The sequence below is a fragment of the Sphaeramia orbicularis genome, chromosome 19, assembly GCF_902148855.1.
Source record: "Sphaeramia orbicularis chromosome 19, fSphaOr1.1, whole genome shotgun sequence".
Lineage (NCBI taxonomy): Eukaryota > Metazoa > Chordata > Actinopteri > Kurtiformes > Apogonidae > Sphaeramia > Sphaeramia orbicularis.
This window is the reverse complement of record NC_043975.1, coordinates 2,141,270-2,159,514: the sequence shown is the minus strand read 5'-3', so window position 1 is coordinate 2,159,514 and position 18,245 is coordinate 2,141,270. Positions and strand designations below refer to the sequence as shown.

Below are 18,245 nucleotides of genomic sequence, written 5' to 3'. Positions count from 1 at the left end.
ATTTTAAATGTGTGGTAAATGGGATTTTCTATGTTCAATGTAAACGTCCACAGAGTCCACATTCCACAGTGGATGTGGACAATTTAGTTCCAGATACAAGAGATTGTTCTAAGCTACAGGTGGATCAAATTGGAGGCTAATCGGAGTCGTTTTGAATTTTTGATGAATTTTGGAAAATTGCTCAATGATGACAGATCAGAAAATTGCAGATGTTGTGACCTTGTCGTGACCTTGAACTTTGGCCTACTTGGCCCAAAATGGAATGGGTTGGTCCCAGGGCCTGGGCCTATCTGTGGGGAAGATTTGGGAAAGATGGGTGGAAGAGTTTTCCTGTAAAGATGCTAAAAAATAAACTAACAAACAAACAAAGCAAAGTGATCACAATAGCTCCTGGCGGAGGTAATGGACGTAGAAGAAGAAAAACAATGGAGTAGGAGGAAGAGAAGAAGAAAAGGAGGTTCAAAGATGACACTGTGGAGGTGGAAGTTGTTGTGTCTGAGGTCAACACTCACTTTTTCCTGGCGTCGTACCGTCCGGTTGTTCCCACACTCTGTAAAAGCAGATCAAATGGTTCCATTAATGAGAATGTCTGAGGTTCAGGTTCAAACCAACATTCAGATCAAAGTCCTTTTAGTTCTGCTTCCACATTCACATAAATATGAACTCACACACATCAGACCAGGAAAATACCAACCTATAAACCTGACTGTATATGTTGTATATATGTACAGTACAGGCCAAAAGTTTGGACACACCTTCTCATTCTTTGCATTTTCTTTATTTTCATGACTATTTTCATTGTAGATTCTCACTGAAGGCATCAAAACTATGAATGAACACATGTGGAATTATGTACTTACCAAAAAAGTGTGAAATAACTGAAAACATCTCTTATATTCTAGTTTCTTCAAAGTAGCCACCCTTAGCTCTGATGACTGTTCTGCACACTCTTGGCATTCTCTTGATGAGCTTCCAGAGGTAGTCACCTGAAATGGTTTCCACTTCATAGCTGTGCCTTGTCAGGGTTACTTAGTGGAATTTCTTGCCTTATTGATGGGGTTGGGACCATCAGTTGTGTTGTGCAGAAGTCAGGTTGATGCACAGCTGACAGCCCTATTGGACAACTGTTAGAATGCATATTATGGTGAGAACCAATCAGCTAAGTAAAGACAAACGAGTGGCCATCATTACTTTAAGAAATGAAGGTCAGTCAGTCTAGAAAATTTCAAAAACTTTGAATGTGTCCCCAAGTGCAGTCGCAAAAACCATCAAGCGCTCCAACAAAACTGGCTCACATGAGGACCGCCCCAGGAAAGGAAGACCAAGAGTCACCTCTGATGCTGAAGATAAGTTCATCTGAGTCACCAGCCTCAGAAATCGCAAATTAACAGCAGCTCAGATTAGAGACCAGATGAATACCACACAGAGCTCTAGCAGCAGACACATCTCTACAACAACTGTTAAGAGGAGACTGCGTGAATCAGGCCTTCATGGTCAAACAGCTGCTAGGAAACCACTGCTCAGGAGAGGCAACAAACACAAGAGATTTATTTGGGCCAAGAAACCCAAGGAATGGACATTAGACCAGTGGAAATCTGTGCTTTGGTCTGATGAGTCCAAATTTGAGATCTTTGGATCCAACCGCCGTGTCTTTGTGCGACGCAGAAAAGGTGAACGGATGGATGCTACATGCCTGGTTCCCACCGTGAAGCATGGAGGGGGAGGTGTGATGGTGTGGGGGTGCTTTGCTGGTGACGCTGTTGGGGATTTATTCAAGATTGAAGGCAACCTGAATCAGCATGGCTACCACAGCATCCTGAAGTGACATGCCATTCCATCCGGTCTGCGTTTAGTTGGACCATCATTTATGTTTCAACAGGACAATGACCCCAAACACACCTCCAGGCTGTGTGAGGGATATTTGACCAAGAAGGAGAGTGATGGAGTGCTGCGCCAGATGACCTGGCCTCCACAGTCACCGGACCTGAACCCAATCGAGATGGTTTGGGGTGAGCTGGACCGCAGAGTGAAGGCAAAAGGACCAACAAGTGCTAAGCATCTGTGGGAACTTCTTCAAGACTGTTAGGAAACCATTTCAGGTGACTACCTCTGGAAGCTCATCAAGAGAATGCCAAGAGTGTGCAAACAGTCATCAGAGCTAAGGGTGGATACTTTGAAGAAACTAGAATATAAGAGATGTTTTCAGTTATTTCACACTTTTTTGTTAAGTACATAATTCCACATGTGTTCATTCATAGTTTTGATGCCTTCAGTGAGAATCTACAATGAAAATAGTCATGAAAATAAAGAAAATGCAAAGAATGAGAAGGTGTGTCCAAACTTTTGGCCTGTACTGTATAATCTATAAACTTGACTGTATATGTTGTATGTATGTATAATCTATAAACCTGACTGTATATGTTGTATGTATGTATAATCTATAAACCTGACTGTATATGTAGTATATATGTATAATCTATAAACCTGACTGTATATGTTGTATGTATGTATAATCTCCAAACCTGACTGTATATGTAGTATATATGTATAATCTATAAACCTGACTGTATATGTTGTATATATGTATAATCTCCAAACCTGACTGTATATGTAGTATATATGTATAATCTATAAACCTGACTGTAAATGTTGTATGTATGTATAATCTATAAACCTGACTGTATATGTAGTATATATGTATAATCTATAAACCTGACTGTATATGTAGTATATATGTATAATTTATAAACCTGACTGTAAATGATGTATATATGTATAATCTCCAAACCTGACTGTATATGTAGTATATATGTATAATCTATAAACCTGACTGTAAATGTTGTATGTATGTATAATCTATAAACCTGACTGTATATGTAGTATATATGTATAATCTATAAACCTGACTGTATATGTTGTATGTATGTATAATCTCCAAACCTGACTGTATATGTAGTATATATGTATAATCTATAAACCTGACTGTATATGTTGTATATATGTATAATCTCCAAACCTGACTGTATATGTAGTATATATGTATAATCTATAAACCTGACTGTAAATGTTGTATGTATGTATAATCTATAAACCTGACTGTATATGTAGTATATATGTATAATCTATAAACCTGACTGTATATGTAGTATATATGTATAATTTATAAACCTGACTGTAAATGATGTATATATGTATAATCTCCAAACCTGACTGTATATGTTTATATATGTATTCTATCTGTTGTACAGAGTTGGTTTCATGGATAGTTTGGTGTTTATTTGCAGGGTGCGATTTGTTGGGGTGTGTGGCAGGGATCCCCCCCCCCCCCTCAGGTTTTTACATCCGTACTTGTGCTCAGTGAATTTCATCCGGGGGGGGGGGGGGGGGGGGGGACCAACCAATGTAAATCCCATCAGGTTGTGTCAGTTTTCTTCTCCTATATCCTCCATTACTGACACTAACTTCACCTGAACCCAACTGTCGCAGTTTCAGAATTCGCAAACGTCTCCATGCACTGAGGCCCCGTAAAGGAGGGGTAAATGTGACAAATTCATGGGGCCCAGTGTTTGTGGGAGGGCCACAGAGCAGTGGAGGGGGTCCAGTGGATACAGGTTAGAAGGTGTGAACATTTTGTGTAAGATCCGCTGAAAAATAGAGGAATAGAACCTGGAGTTGGACGATGAAAATATGTAAAGTTTCACACCAGTGTTAGAAATGTTAGTTATGGTGGTTAAATAAACTGTGGTTCATGTGATCTGAGTCCAGTTTATGACACTGTGTGAGTGTGTTTTTAATCAGGTGGAGGAGTTTCAGGTCCGTCCACAGGTCGGACGATGACGCTGAATTCACCTGAAAACACTGATGTGAGATCAGACACATGTTGTGCTCAACCCTGCAGAGTTCAGCTGAGTCTGGGCTGGATTCTCTCAGTTGGATCATAGTGTTTCCACAGAACTCAGAAACAAATAAACAAAAGAAGAAGCTGTGAGATGAAAATGTACACAACGAATGAAGAGATGATTCAGCTCCGAGTTTAGGAATATGAAGGACATGCATCCAAAAGAACATCACACACAGACACATATGTCTAAACACACAATGAAACACACAACAGAACACACAACTAAACACACAACAAAACACACAATGAAACAAACAACAGAACACACAACACAGAACAAAACACACAACAGAACACAGACACACAACAGAACACACAATTAAACATATAACAAAACACACAACAAGGATAACATGGTGTCAAACATATAAATACACACACACACACACACGAGTGTGATGTATAACATGATGTTAAAGACAGAAAATATCGATAAAAACACACAAGATGAAAATGGATTAAATATGTGATCAGACAAAAAAAAAAGGAAAAACCGCAAAAAGGTGAAAAAGTACAAATTCAATGAGACAAAACAAACGTTTACAAAAACCAACAAGGACGTGAAAACACATTATCACTAAAATGATTCAAGATGCAACACAAAGTGTCAAAGTTGTAACCAGACAAAAATAATGTAAAAATGCAACAAGACAAAAAATTTAGACAAGTAAAAAATATAACAAGATGAAACTGACAACAGATCAAATAATATGGAAACAGCAAAAAAAAAAAAAAAAAAAGATTAAGATGAAACAAAAAAATGGAAAATTGGAACAAAACCAAAAAAAATGGTGTAGAAGGTTCAATGGAAAAAAACATAAAAGATGAAAAATGATAAAAAAGTGAAACAAAGTGAAAGACAAGATAAAAATGACAAAACAGATAAAACAATAAGGAAACAGCGTAAAAAAAAAAGAAAGAAATAGACACGATAAAAACTATGAAATTAAAGATGCAATGCGACAAAAAAAGGAAAATTGTAGGTTTAAAAAATTATGTAAAAACAGAATAAAACAACATAAGACAAAAACTGGCATAAAAGACTGAAAACAGCAAAGAAAAAGAGACAAAAATACTATAAATAACATGGAAAAACATAAAAACGCAATCTCATATGCAAAGGTGAAAATAATGTCAAAAACAATATTAAAAAATGCAAAAATCAATAAACACCACAAAAAATGAGATAAAAAAGGCACATGATGCAAAAAATATGCAAAACATACACAAGGAACAATAAATAAAATAAAATTCACACAACATGAAATGAAAATTTAAATGTAATCGTCTGGAAAAAAAAAATCAAGAAAACAAAACAAGAAAAGAACAAAATAAAAATATGATAAAAAAAAAATAATAATAATAATAACAGATGGAGTCAAACGACGGTGTGTATTGTATCATATTGGGTTAGTTTCATCTCCTGTGTTTTCATATTAGTTCCACTTTGACTGACACACAATGACCACCTGTCAACCAATCACTGACGAGAACTGGAGTAATGAAATATAAGGTCACTATAGCAACACCATCAGCCCCGTCCCCTCCCGTCAGGTTAAATATGAGGCTTTCGGCTCATTTCTACTGAAAAAAATCACAGTATTGAAGACGCAAAAACAAAGAGAAGGAATTAGAACCAAAGCAAAAAGGTGAAATTATCAGATAAAAAAAAAAGATATGATGTGAACATAAAAAATTAAATAATATGAATAAATAAATCCTTACTTGACATGGAATTAGAAAAATGTGGGGTTTTATTACATATATTGACATAAAATTTAATAAAACAGTAGAAAAACCTCCTTTTTCGGGTGCTTTTTCTATTTTCCATCTATATTTTTTTGTAAATCTACATTTTTCACCATAGATTCAATGCAATGTGACATAAGAATGAATTTATGCAAAAATAATCATAATATATTAAATAACACCAAATAAATGAATGTGTAAATCCTTACTTGACATGGAATCAGAAAAATGTGGGGTTTTCATTACATATATTGATATAAAATTTAATAAAACAGTAGAAATTATGAGCCAAAATAAATATGAATATACTAAATAACGCAAAATAATAAGTCTGTTGAAAAAATATGGGTTTTTAAAAAATATATAGACATAAAATAGAGTGAAACAGTGGAAAATCATGCCATATTGCGTTTTTAAAGTGCTTTTTCTATTTTCAGTTAATTTTTTGCAAATCTACATTTTTCACCATAAATTCCATGCAATGTGACATAATATGAATGAATTTATGAGCAAATAATCATAATATACTAAATAATACCAAATAAATGAATGTATAAATCCTTACTTAAGGAATCAGTTGAAATAACGTGAGTTTTTATTGCATTTATTGACATAAAATAGAATAAAACAATAAAAAACAAGTTATATCACCTTTTTTAGTGCTTTTTAAATTTTTCTATCTATATTTTTTTTAAATAAATCTATATTTTTCACAATAGATTCAATGTGATTTGACATAATATGAATGAAATTATGAGAAAATAAATATTAATATACTAAATAAAGTCAAACAAAATATACAGATGAATAAACCATTATATAACATGGAATCTGGTGGGAAAATAAAGAAAGGTTTTTATCCTATATATTGCCAAAAAAAGAAAAAAGAAAAAAAACCTATATATTTTAGTGCTTTTTCTATTTTACATCAGTACTTTTATGTAAATTCTTGATTTTTACCTCCGCCAAGGAGGTCATGTTTTTGCCAGGGTTTGTTTGTTTGTTTGTTTGTCAGTTTGTTTGTCTGTCCGTTAGTGTGCAACATAACTCAAAAAGTTATGGACAGATTTGGATGAAATTTTCAGGGTTTGTTGGAAATGGGATAAGGAAGAAATGATTAAATTTTGGTGGTGATCGGGGGTGGGGGGGCCCACGGGGGGGGCCACTGATCAGCCTTGGCGGAGGTCTGCGATCTCCGAGTGCTTCTAGTTCCATAAGATTCAATTCTATGTGACATAATATGTATGAAATTATGAGACAAAATAAATATGAATATACTAAATAATACAAAATTATAAATCTGTTGAATAAATGTGGGTTTTTAGTACATATACTGACATAAAATAGAGTGAAACAGTGAAAAACACACCATATTGCATTTTTAGCAAGTGCTTTTTCTAATTTCAGTCAATTTTTTTTTGCAAATCTATATTTTTCACCATAATTTTTTTTCTTTTTCTTTTTTCACCAAAGATTCAATGCGATGACATAATATTAATGAATTTATGAGACAAAATAATATTAAAATACTAGTAAATAACACCAAATAAATGAATGTATGAATCCTTACTTATGGAATCAGTTGGAATAATGTGGGTTTTTATTACATATATTGACATAAAATAGAATAAAACAACAGAAAAACAAGTCATGCCAACTTTTTTTAGTGCTTTTTCTATTTTTATCTTTTTTTTTGTAAATTTATATTTTTCCTATACATTCAATGTCATATGACATAATACGAATGAAATTATGAAAAATAAATATGAATATACTAAATAAAGTCAAACAAAATATACCAATGAATAAACCATTACATAACATGGAATCTGTTGGGGAAAAAAAAAGGTTTTTATTACATATATTGCCCAAAAAAAGAAAAAAAAAAACCCAAACAAACAATATATTTTTAGTGCTTTTTCCATTTTAAATCAATACTTGACTTTTCTGGTAGATTGAATTCTATGTGACATGATTATAATCAATTATAAGCGTTTATTTTCCGATAACAGGACGTTTTCCTGTGACGGGGCTGATCCCATTGCTACGGTAACCTCATATTTCCTTACTCCAGATCTTCGCAGTGATTGGTTGACAGACGGTCAGCGTCTGTCAATCAAACAGGAGAAAATATGAAAACCCTCGACCTCAAATTATATTTAATATATACTTGACACGATACTGTAGCCGTGGAGTCGACGCTGAACAACCGAATCTGAAATTATTTAACCCTTTAAATGTCAAAGTCGCAATAGTGAGAGAGAACTGAATGAAAAAGAAAGGGGTTTTGAAATCTTGATATCAAAACTGAATATAAAAAATAAAAAACTAACCCTGGCACCTGAAGGGTTAATAGTACCATTAATTATTATTTGATATTATTGAGTCATTTAACCGTCACTTTAGTATATCTGGTGTTTTTCTGTTGTTTCAGCTCCTATATTATCCTACATCAGTCCACATGAGTCCAAGAATACGTCAGTTTAAGATTAAAATTATTATCATTATTAATATTACTATCATCATCACTATTATTATTATTATTATCATCATTATTTTTATTACTATTACTACTATTATTCTTATTATTATTACTATCATCACCACTACTATTATTATTATTAATAATATTAATATTACTATCATCATCATTACTATTATTATTATCATCATCACTATTATTATTATTATTATTATTATTATTATCATTATCATCATCATCATCAACATCACTATTATTATTATTATTATTATCATTATTATTATTACTATTACTACTATTACTGTTATTATTATTACTATCATTATCACTATTATTATTATTATTATTATTATTATTATTATTATTATTATTACATACATCTGGGTACATTCTGAGTAGAAGTGAATTTGCTCAGTCTGATAAAAATACCCTGAATTCCAACTAAAACCTGTCAGATTTGAGTTTGTGAAGGTTCTGTGTGTGTGTGTTTTTGGTGTGTGTGTGTGTGTGTGTGCGTGCGCGTGTGTGTGTGTGTGTGTGTGTGTGTGCAGGTGACAGTGTGTGTTCATTGTACAGATGACATCCGCCTCCTCACACATTCACACTCTGCTTTCACATCATTATTACTCATGTGCATCCGTCTGAAACCGCCGAGGATGATGGGAACGGCGGCGAACTGTCACAACTCGCACTAAAAAACTCACACGTATTTATTTTTGGGAAACGTCCTGTCAAACGCAGAAGACGACGAGGATGGGAAAACCAGCTGTGATTCATGCATGAGTGGAGGTGCCGCCCCCTGGTGGTGACACTGGGGTCACACGCACATTTACATGGACTTTAATGAACACATGTTGAACTGTTCTGTCATCCATTCACTGTTCAAGTCATGTGTCCTCCACTACAGCAGGTGGAGATATTCAGACACAACTACAGCTAATAGTGAGCTAGCAGGTTAGCAACTGAGAGGTAAACTGGAACCACAACAGACAACGATTTTTGTCCTTTTTTTCTGACATTTTGGTCATGATTTATTCTGTTTACCTGCAGGAGTGGATCCACTTTAATCACATTATCTGGGCGTGTTTATTAATATGTGAACCTTTACCTGGAACCAGGGCTCAGGGGTTAAAGGGTTAATATGTGAACCTTTACCTGGAACCAGGGCTCAGGGGTTGAAGGGTTAACCCTTTAACCCCTGAGCCCTGGTTCCAGGTAAAGGTTCTGCTGTGAATCTGCGTCTGTTTCAGGTTCATTGAAGCTGCTGTGAGTTTGTGCTTGTGTTCCTTTTTTCCAGTGGTTTTGTTTTACTGTGTGTTTTAGGGTCAAAACAGGTGGAATAACAGAAAAAGACAAAGAGAGGAGCTGAAGTTTGACAGGTTTGGACTAAATAAGGAACTAGAATGAATATCAATAAGAGATTTAGGATGTTGAACATCAACTGTGAACTGGAACACACTGAACAACAACAAGGATTTGAATTTGGGAACATTAGTTTTACTTTGGGGCTCTTTTTTTGTTGTTTTATAAATCAGTCCAGATACTTTTTGACACCTGTTTAACTCCATATAGCAGTTATACAGTAAAAAAAAAAAAAAAGAATAAAATAAGCAACAAAATTAATTAAAAAAAACCCAGGGCCATGGGTCCTGTAGTCCAAAAGCATATTTAAAAACATTCATCAACATTCGTTTGACCTTTCAAGGTCAGTTAAGGTCAAAGATCATGACACCAAAGGAAAGTTCATATGTGACTTCCTATCTATTACGAATAGTAATTATATCAATATCTTCAACTGTTTTGAAGTTACAGCACTGTGAAATGTGTTCCATTATAAACCTATGGGAATTTTTACAATTTAAAAAATTCATAAAAAATTCATAAACCATTCATTCCTTTTCTGAACCCACTTTATCCTCACTAGGGTCATGGGGGTCTCTGGAGCCTATCCCAGCTACTCCAGTTCATCACAGGGCTGAACATATAGAGACAAACAACCACTGTCACATTCACACCTATGTTTAACCCATTAACCAATCAGTGCATGTCTCTGGATGGTGGGAGGAGCCAAAGTACCCGGAGAGAACATGCAAACTCCACACAGAACGGTCCCACTGTGGTCGACTGGTGCTGGAATCGAACCCAGGACCTTCTGTCTGAACTATCCACTGCACCACCGCCCATTCAAAAATCTATACTTCCCAATTCTTGGAGCAAACATGGTCGACCTTACCCCAGAGATCTTCCACAACAAATGAACACATTCTGACTGACGGTTTCAAAGAAGATGATTCTGGAAAAATTATGTATGGCAGACAGACGACATCTGATAACAACAGTCTAAAACCTAGAATGAAAAGTCTGTGTGTGTGTGTGTGTGTGTATGTGTGTGAGAGAGTTGAGTTGAAGGACATTTTCCGCTCAGATCAATCCAACTTTTAAACCATAAAAAGCAGATTAAACCAAATAAACCTGATGATGACGACCTTCAACGAGTCCACACGACTCAACACAAAGAGAAAAAACAGAATTTGAGTATTTCCAACATAAAGACAACTGAAGAACAACGGTGTCAGTCACATCAGAGTTATTTCTACACCCGTTAAAAGAGTTTTTATTTAAACTGAAGGTTATGATGAAGAAACTCAGAGTCAGTGTCAAAGAAGTGGAGTTTAACTAACAAACCTATTATTTAACTTTACACTGATTCAACAAGGTCACTGAAACTGACAGATTTAAAGACACGAGATCTGAACACAAAGACATGAAGACGACAAAGACAATAAAGATGAAGAAGAAGATGAAGAAGATGAAGGTTAAAAGGACAAGGACAATGAAGAAGATGATAAAGATGATGAAGACAACGAAGATGAAGAGGACAAAAGCAATAAAGATGAAGAAGATGATGACGATGAAGATGAAGACGAAGATGATGAAGACGAAGAGGATGAAGAGGACGAAGAGGATGACGAAGATGAAGACAATGAAGATGAAGAGCACAAAGAAGATGAAAGACAATGAAGAAGATGAAGACAACGAAGACACTGAAGATGATAATGAAGATGAAGACAATGAAGATGAAGAGCACAAAGAAGATGAAAAAGACAATGAAGAAGATGAAGACAACGAAGACATTGAAGATGATAATGAAGATGAAGACTATGTTTAAATGTGTTTAAATGTTTTAAATGTGCTATGTGTGCTAATGTGTTTATTTGTGTTTAAATATATATGTGCTATGTGTATGAATGTATTTAAATGTGTTTAAGTATGATTATATGTGCTATAATGTGTATGAACGTGTTTAAATGTGTTTATATGTGTTTAAATGTGTTTATTTGTGTTTAAATATGATTATATGTGCTACAATGTGTTTGAGTGCGTTTGTGTTTAAATGTGATTATATGTGAATGTGTTTATATGTGTTTAAATGTTTTTTATGTGTTTAAATGTGATTATATGTGCTATGTGTTTGAATGTGTTTATGTGTGTTTAAATGTTTTTTATATGTGTTTAAATGTGATTATATGTGTTTGAATGTGTTTATATGTGTTTAAATGTGATTATATGTGCTATAATGTGTTTGAATGTGTTTATGCGTGTTTAAATGTTTTTTATATGTGTTTAATGTGATAATATATGTTTGAATGTGTTTTGAATATGTTTATATGTGTTTAAATGTGATTATATGTGTTTGAATGTGTTTATATGTGTTTAAATGTGATTATATATGCTATAATGTGTTTGAGTGTGTTTAAATGTATTTGTATGTGCTAGAATGTCTTTTAAAGGTGTTTAAATGTGTATGTGTGTTTATATGTGCTATAATGTCTTTTAAAGGCGTTTAAATGTGTATAAGTGTGTTTGTATTTGTGAGCCCAGTTGTGCAGATGTAAATAATGCAGATCTTTTCCTCGGTGTCGTCCTCATCCACCACCTGCCGCCTCCTTTCACCAAACGCTGGATAAACACTGAGCTGCTGCTTTACGACGGCAGGTAAACACCAAAAACACCGACATGTTTCCGTCTCTGAGCTGCCGCCGTTTCCAGGAAATCAATTATTTAGAGAAACAACAGGAGGAAGAGCATCGACGGAGGAGAAACCACACCTACCACGACCAAACATTTACATTTCAGACCCTTTCAGATCATTTTTTACTCAATTTAAGGCAGATTTTCACTGTTTCTGACCCAAACAGTGACAGATGCACATGTGTAACCCTTTATGAACCACAGAATATTTACTCCACATCATATCTTCATATTTTTACATTCTTTAGTGACATTTTATCGGAGTATTTTAATTTCCTGTAGATCAATATAGCCCTTATATCCCAAATTTTAATAATGTGTATGTAGTAAGTCCATAACAACTAAATAACTAAAACGTGCATATAAAACCACTTTCTTTTTTCTTTTTTTTTTTTTTTACACAAAATCCCTGTATCCCTCAAAATTATAAACATAAAAAAGATGCACAGAATCCTTTCAAACCACCGAAAACTGAAGAAAAAGTTACTTTTCCAGCAAAATGTAACTAAACATAAAACAAACATCACTGAATGTAAAAATCTACAGCCTTTATTTATTTTGTTATTAATTTTCTTCATTTTATTTGGATTTGTTTGTTTTTTTTGCCTATCTTATTTATTCTTCAATTTGGTTCAGTTTGTTGCCAATTTGGTTCATGTTACTTATTTTGTTGATTTGTTATTCTTTTGTTTTTTTCATTTTATGGCTATGGTGAGCTAGCATTGAAGGCTAAGGCTAACTTGTTTTAGTGTACCTGTAGGCAAATTTGTTCACTGTTTTTACTCATAATATACATACAATGCCTAGCATTAGCATTAGCGCTTAGCATCAGCCCATTAGTAGCAGTGAGGTGCCATTGAGGGAGCTCAAGGACCGATTCCAGATCTTCATCAGTACTTTGCTCAGAGAAAATACAGAATAATTCACCTGTATGTAACTGTTTTAAATGTTAATATTCTTGTTTCTTGATAAACTCATGTTTCCTTCGACTTTTTGCGGTTCAGAGGCTGAATGTGTTTTTTTTGTTTAATTGAACAATTGAACAACATATATACATAATTTTTTTTTTAAAAAGTCACACGTCACAAAATATTTTACATTTCCAATATATAGATACAAAGGTAGGTAAAATAAAAAAATAAATCAAAATAAAATAAAAGAGCTTGAGGTATAAAAAATAGAAGTTATATAAATTAAAGTTTATATACTTGACATAGTCTCCTTGTTTTACTTATAATGTTCTTCAAATTGTCTAAATAATTGGAAAAAAGTGCTTTAAAAACAATAATGTTTGGACACTGCTGTGCAAATTTAGTGCAATAAATGTGAAATTTGCCAAATATTACTAAATCTTTTTTCTGGATTTATTTGATCAATTTGTGAAATAATATAAATAAAACATGTTGAACATTCTATTTACATAAAGTGTCAGTTTTGGTGTTTATGGAATTCTTTAAATCCATCCAGAACACATGTGAGTCTCAGCGGCTGAAGGTCCTGCAGGTTCCTCAGATCTGAAGCTCAGACATGTTTCATTGTCCAGCGCCTGTTTCACAGAAACTGAGTACTAAGTGGTGACAAACGCATCGTCTGGAACAGACCGAATAGATGTCACACTTCCACATGGGCCTGTTTACTGCCACAGACGTCAGCGAACAGTCAGCGCCGACCCACCGCCACCGAAATAAACCCGGATCTGAGCACTTCCTGTTCACTGGACATCTGATGTTTGGACCAAGACGAGTCACACGTGGACGAGTCAGGCGCTAAAAACAACAACTGTGAGGTTAAAATAAACGGACAGATTAACGCTGACGAGCAGATCTGAGTCATGCACACACAAGTTGGACTGGATATTATTAGAGTCATCAAACAGTGTTTTAATACAGTCTGAGATTTCCCAGTAATAAGGTCAACAATTTAGTCTGTTTACCCTATAAAAATATAAATGTAAGGGGTGAAAGAGGCTATTTTTTTGGACAGATTTCATTCTAAAACAGTGGAGGTGAAGCTCAGCTTAATAAGAAATAAAAGTTCTCATTCACTGATATTTCGACATCAGTTTGAACTAATTTTAAAGACGTACAAACAAACAAATCCACTGGTGATCAGGTTAAAAATACATCTAAAAGCATTCCTTTCAACCTTCTATTTTAGGCAAATCAGATCATCACTGACAGAAAAGGCAGCTCAGTTCATCCACTCCATGATTTTATTTAAAAAAAAAAAAAAAAAAAAAACTCTTTCCTTCCGTTACTGCATCATATTTCACCCATAAAATATTCTATGTTTTGAAAATGTTTGATTCTGATTTACATTAATATGAACCCAGACCAGTATCTGCAGAGACCACATACACCCAGACCAGTATCTGCAGAGACCACATACACCCAGACCAGTATCTGCAGAGACCACGTATACCCAGACCAGTATCTGCAGAGACCACATACACCCAGACCAGTATCTGCAGAGACCACATACACCCAGACCAGTATCTGCAGAGACCACATACACTCAGACCAGTATCTGCAGAGACCACATACACCCAGACCAGTATCTGCAGAGACCACATACACCCAGACCAGTATCTGCAGAGACCACGTATACCCAGACCAGTATCTGCAGAGACCACATACACCCAGACCAGTATCTGCAGAGACCACATACACCCAGACCGGTATCTGCAGAGACCACATACACCCAGACCAGTATCTGCAGAGACCACATACACCCAGACCGGTATCTGCAGAGACCACATACACCCAGACCGGTATCTGCAGAGACCACATACACCCAGACCGGTATCTGCAGAGACCACATACATTCACTGAATCCAGATCATCACCATAAAACCCAGACTGTCTTTTTTCCGTTGTTTTGCTGTTAAATCCTCATAAATATGGATCTGTAATTTGCAGAGGCTGATATTATAAACATGGTCTGATTAAATAGTGAAGTCATTGTCCAAACCATGTGATTTAAAGTCAGATTTAATGGTCAGTGTAACTCTATGGGACTAAAGGCAGAACCTGTTCTACGGTGGTGGTCTTCCAGTCTAGTCTGGTCTCAGTCATGTGGTTTTGCTGGTTTTCAGAGTCTTAAAGGACCAGGCGGATCCTTTAAGGAACATTTTCAAGGCAGGTCTTTGTTTGATTCTCCTTCTCAAAGTAACCGGTGTATTTTTACCTCCACTGCTGCAGCTTCTTTTATTCAGATGGTTTGAAAAACACTGACGTCACATTCATCCTTGGGCTGATATTATTTTTTCTCTGTACAGTTAAACTCTCATCAGGTTATTTTGGTCCCTTTTGAATCTGGAAACAAACCAGTGTTTCAGACCATTACAGAAGGTTAAACACAGTCACACAGTTATTATCGCTGTAAACTCAAACGACACAGCCTTCAATACAAAACCACAGTCAGTGGTTTAGACGGACGAGGGTCTGGACCCTAAACCAGTGGTTCCAACCTTTTTAAACTCGTGACTCCATTTTAACGTCACAAATTTCTGGCGACCCCATTCAAAACGGAGACATATTTTTCGTTAAAATTAATTTGTTTCTGATCCTGTAATAGTTTTCTATACTATGTTTCAAATCCAGGTTAATTTTAGAGGACATTTAGTCTATATAATGTATATTATTATGGACAGAGGTAGTAAATCCAGATGTAGATTACTGCAAAAAGGGAGAACTTTATTTTCCTTGGTCAGGATCTGTCCAGTCAGTCCAGCTGTGATTTACAAGGAGGACAATTAATACTGAACAAACAAGAACTGAAACTATGAATTATGAAAGAGCTGCAGCATCTGAAACTGACCACAATGAACATTTGACACAGAAACAGAACCACAGTGCTGCAGTTTCACAACCACAGTTTGTCATGTCTTTTATGTATTGGGATTGTCTCTGTCATCTCACCATATATTTTTTATTAGTAACTTTTTTTGTTTTGTTTTCTATCAGTTACTGGAAATTTAATTCCAGGCGACCCCACATGGGGTCCCGACCCCAAGGTTGAAAAACATTGCATTAGATGGACGAGTGTCTGGACCCTAAACCCTTCTATAAATGGGTCAAAATGAGCTGAGTTAAAATCTGTTTTTATAACACTTTTATCATTTTGTCATATTAAAAATAATCATTTGTGTTACATTTTGATCCAAAAAAGAATGATTGTGTGTTTGAAATTTTTTTTTTTCCATTTTATAATTTTTTTTTTTTTAATTTTTAAAGCTTTTTTATGTATATATTTTGAAAATTTAAAAAGCAAAGTATGTGTAGTATATAATATATAGTATAAAACAACAACAGAACAATGTCAGCCTCCATTCAGTCAGTCCTTTGGTTTTGCTGTAAATGAATCACAGGTTCAAATGTAGTTCTATTGTAAATGAATGTGGGTCATTTTGACCCAGCTGTGGAAGTTAGGGGTAGCAAAACAAAAACTACAATTTTATAAAATCTATAAAAGTTAAAGTATTTGAGGGATACCAGGAATATGAAATATAACTTTTCCTTACAAAGACATTACAAGAAAACAGCCTCACCGGGTCACTTTGACCCACTTAAGCGGCTGTTTTTGTCCTGATTTTCCCCCTTCCCGACCAAGGATGGCAAACACTAGATTATCTTTTATTTTATAAGTTTATCCTATCAGATTCTCCTATGGTCTGAGGTGTGTTAAGAGTGAATTTGACGCAATAATTGGCTCTGAAACGGGTCGGGGCAGACAATCGTAAATATTAAACTTGTTCAATATTTACGACGAAAAATCTTCATGTGTGGGGAAAGACAACAACTTCTGAGCAGAGTCCTGCATGGGTCCAGTTTTCCAAACCCACACCCACCTGCACCTGCATACATTAGACCCACAACCTGAGCAGACCCCTGATTAAACCCATTCTCTACACATCACTCACTTTTAAGGGCTACATTTTTGCCTAAAACACACACCATCATTAAATCTCTAGTGTGTGCTGCTCAGTGCCGTCTGTGGCCGGATGTAAACAGACATGAAGCTCACTGCAAAATAAAACAAACCAGATGTGGATCAACGCCGGTGAAATCAGATGATCATTTGCGGGACATCATTAAATAACCTGCAAATTATTTTCATCCACAATTTTTTTTTTTTTTTTTCCACTTCCTTACCCACTACCAATCTGCATTTCGTTTCATCCACTTTATGTATCTAAGGGTTAAGCACTGAGTCTATTAAACACAAGAGTCTAACGTGACTTATTTTCACTAAACCATCACTTCCAGGTCAGTTCACGTCACATACAAGACATCTACTAAAAGTTAGTGTTTCTACAGTGAGTTATGCACTGGAATACATGAGAAATTATGGTTTAATCAACACAAATCTGAGAAACATGAGGACAAACATCCACTATCAAAGACAACAGAAGACTACAACTCCCATGATGCTTTGTCACATTAAAGTGGCTGTTCCCAGCCCTTTCAGAGTTCTGGTTTCACTTTGACTCTTCATTATAATGTCTCTAATTTCTATGGACTAACTCTAGATACTACACTACCCATGAGTCTTAGCTCCTGTTGCTACGGAAACTGTTTCTATTAAGTGTAAACTGAAGTTTCAGCCGTACATGACGTGAGGAACAAACTATTTGAATAAACAATCTGAAGAATGCGATCTGACTGAATTTGCCATTAAACACATTTTTTTGCAAATTGCAGTAAATACAGTTAAATAAAAATGTGATTATTGTCATTGTTTTAGACTCATGGATGTTATGAAGAATCCTCTGACAAAGGGAGAGGATTCTGGTCTGGTCGCCGGGGTCGGCGGCTGCCTCCTGGTGCGGATGGCTCCCTGAGACAGCGCCTCCTAAATTGATCTTTTACCTTTACTTGTACATTTTTGTTCTGGTCTACCCGTGCTCAGTCAGTCTTCTTAAGTATGTGTGAGCTTGTGGGTTTGCATGTATATGTGTGTGTGTGTGTGTGTGTGTGTGTGTGTGTGTGTGTGTGTGTGTGCGGGTGAGTGGGTGGGTGTGGGTGGGGGGCGGTACTGATTTTTAAACTGATATGTAAAGCACTTTGTGCTACAGTTTTT

General features: G+C 35.3%; 1 protein-coding gene across 1 annotated transcript in view; it reads right to left on the bottom strand.

Annotated features, from left to right (window-relative positions):
• ankfn1a (ankyrin repeat and fibronectin type III domain containing 1a) overlaps positions 1-18,245 on the bottom strand; it is a 103,681-nt gene that overhangs the window by 67,373 nt on the left and 18,063 nt on the right. Inside the window, exon 6 of the mRNA XM_030122187.1 lies at positions 513-550. Within this exon, the coding sequence (XP_029978047.1) occupies positions 513-550 (38 nt within the window). The remainder of the gene's footprint in view (positions 1-512; positions 551-18,245) is intronic.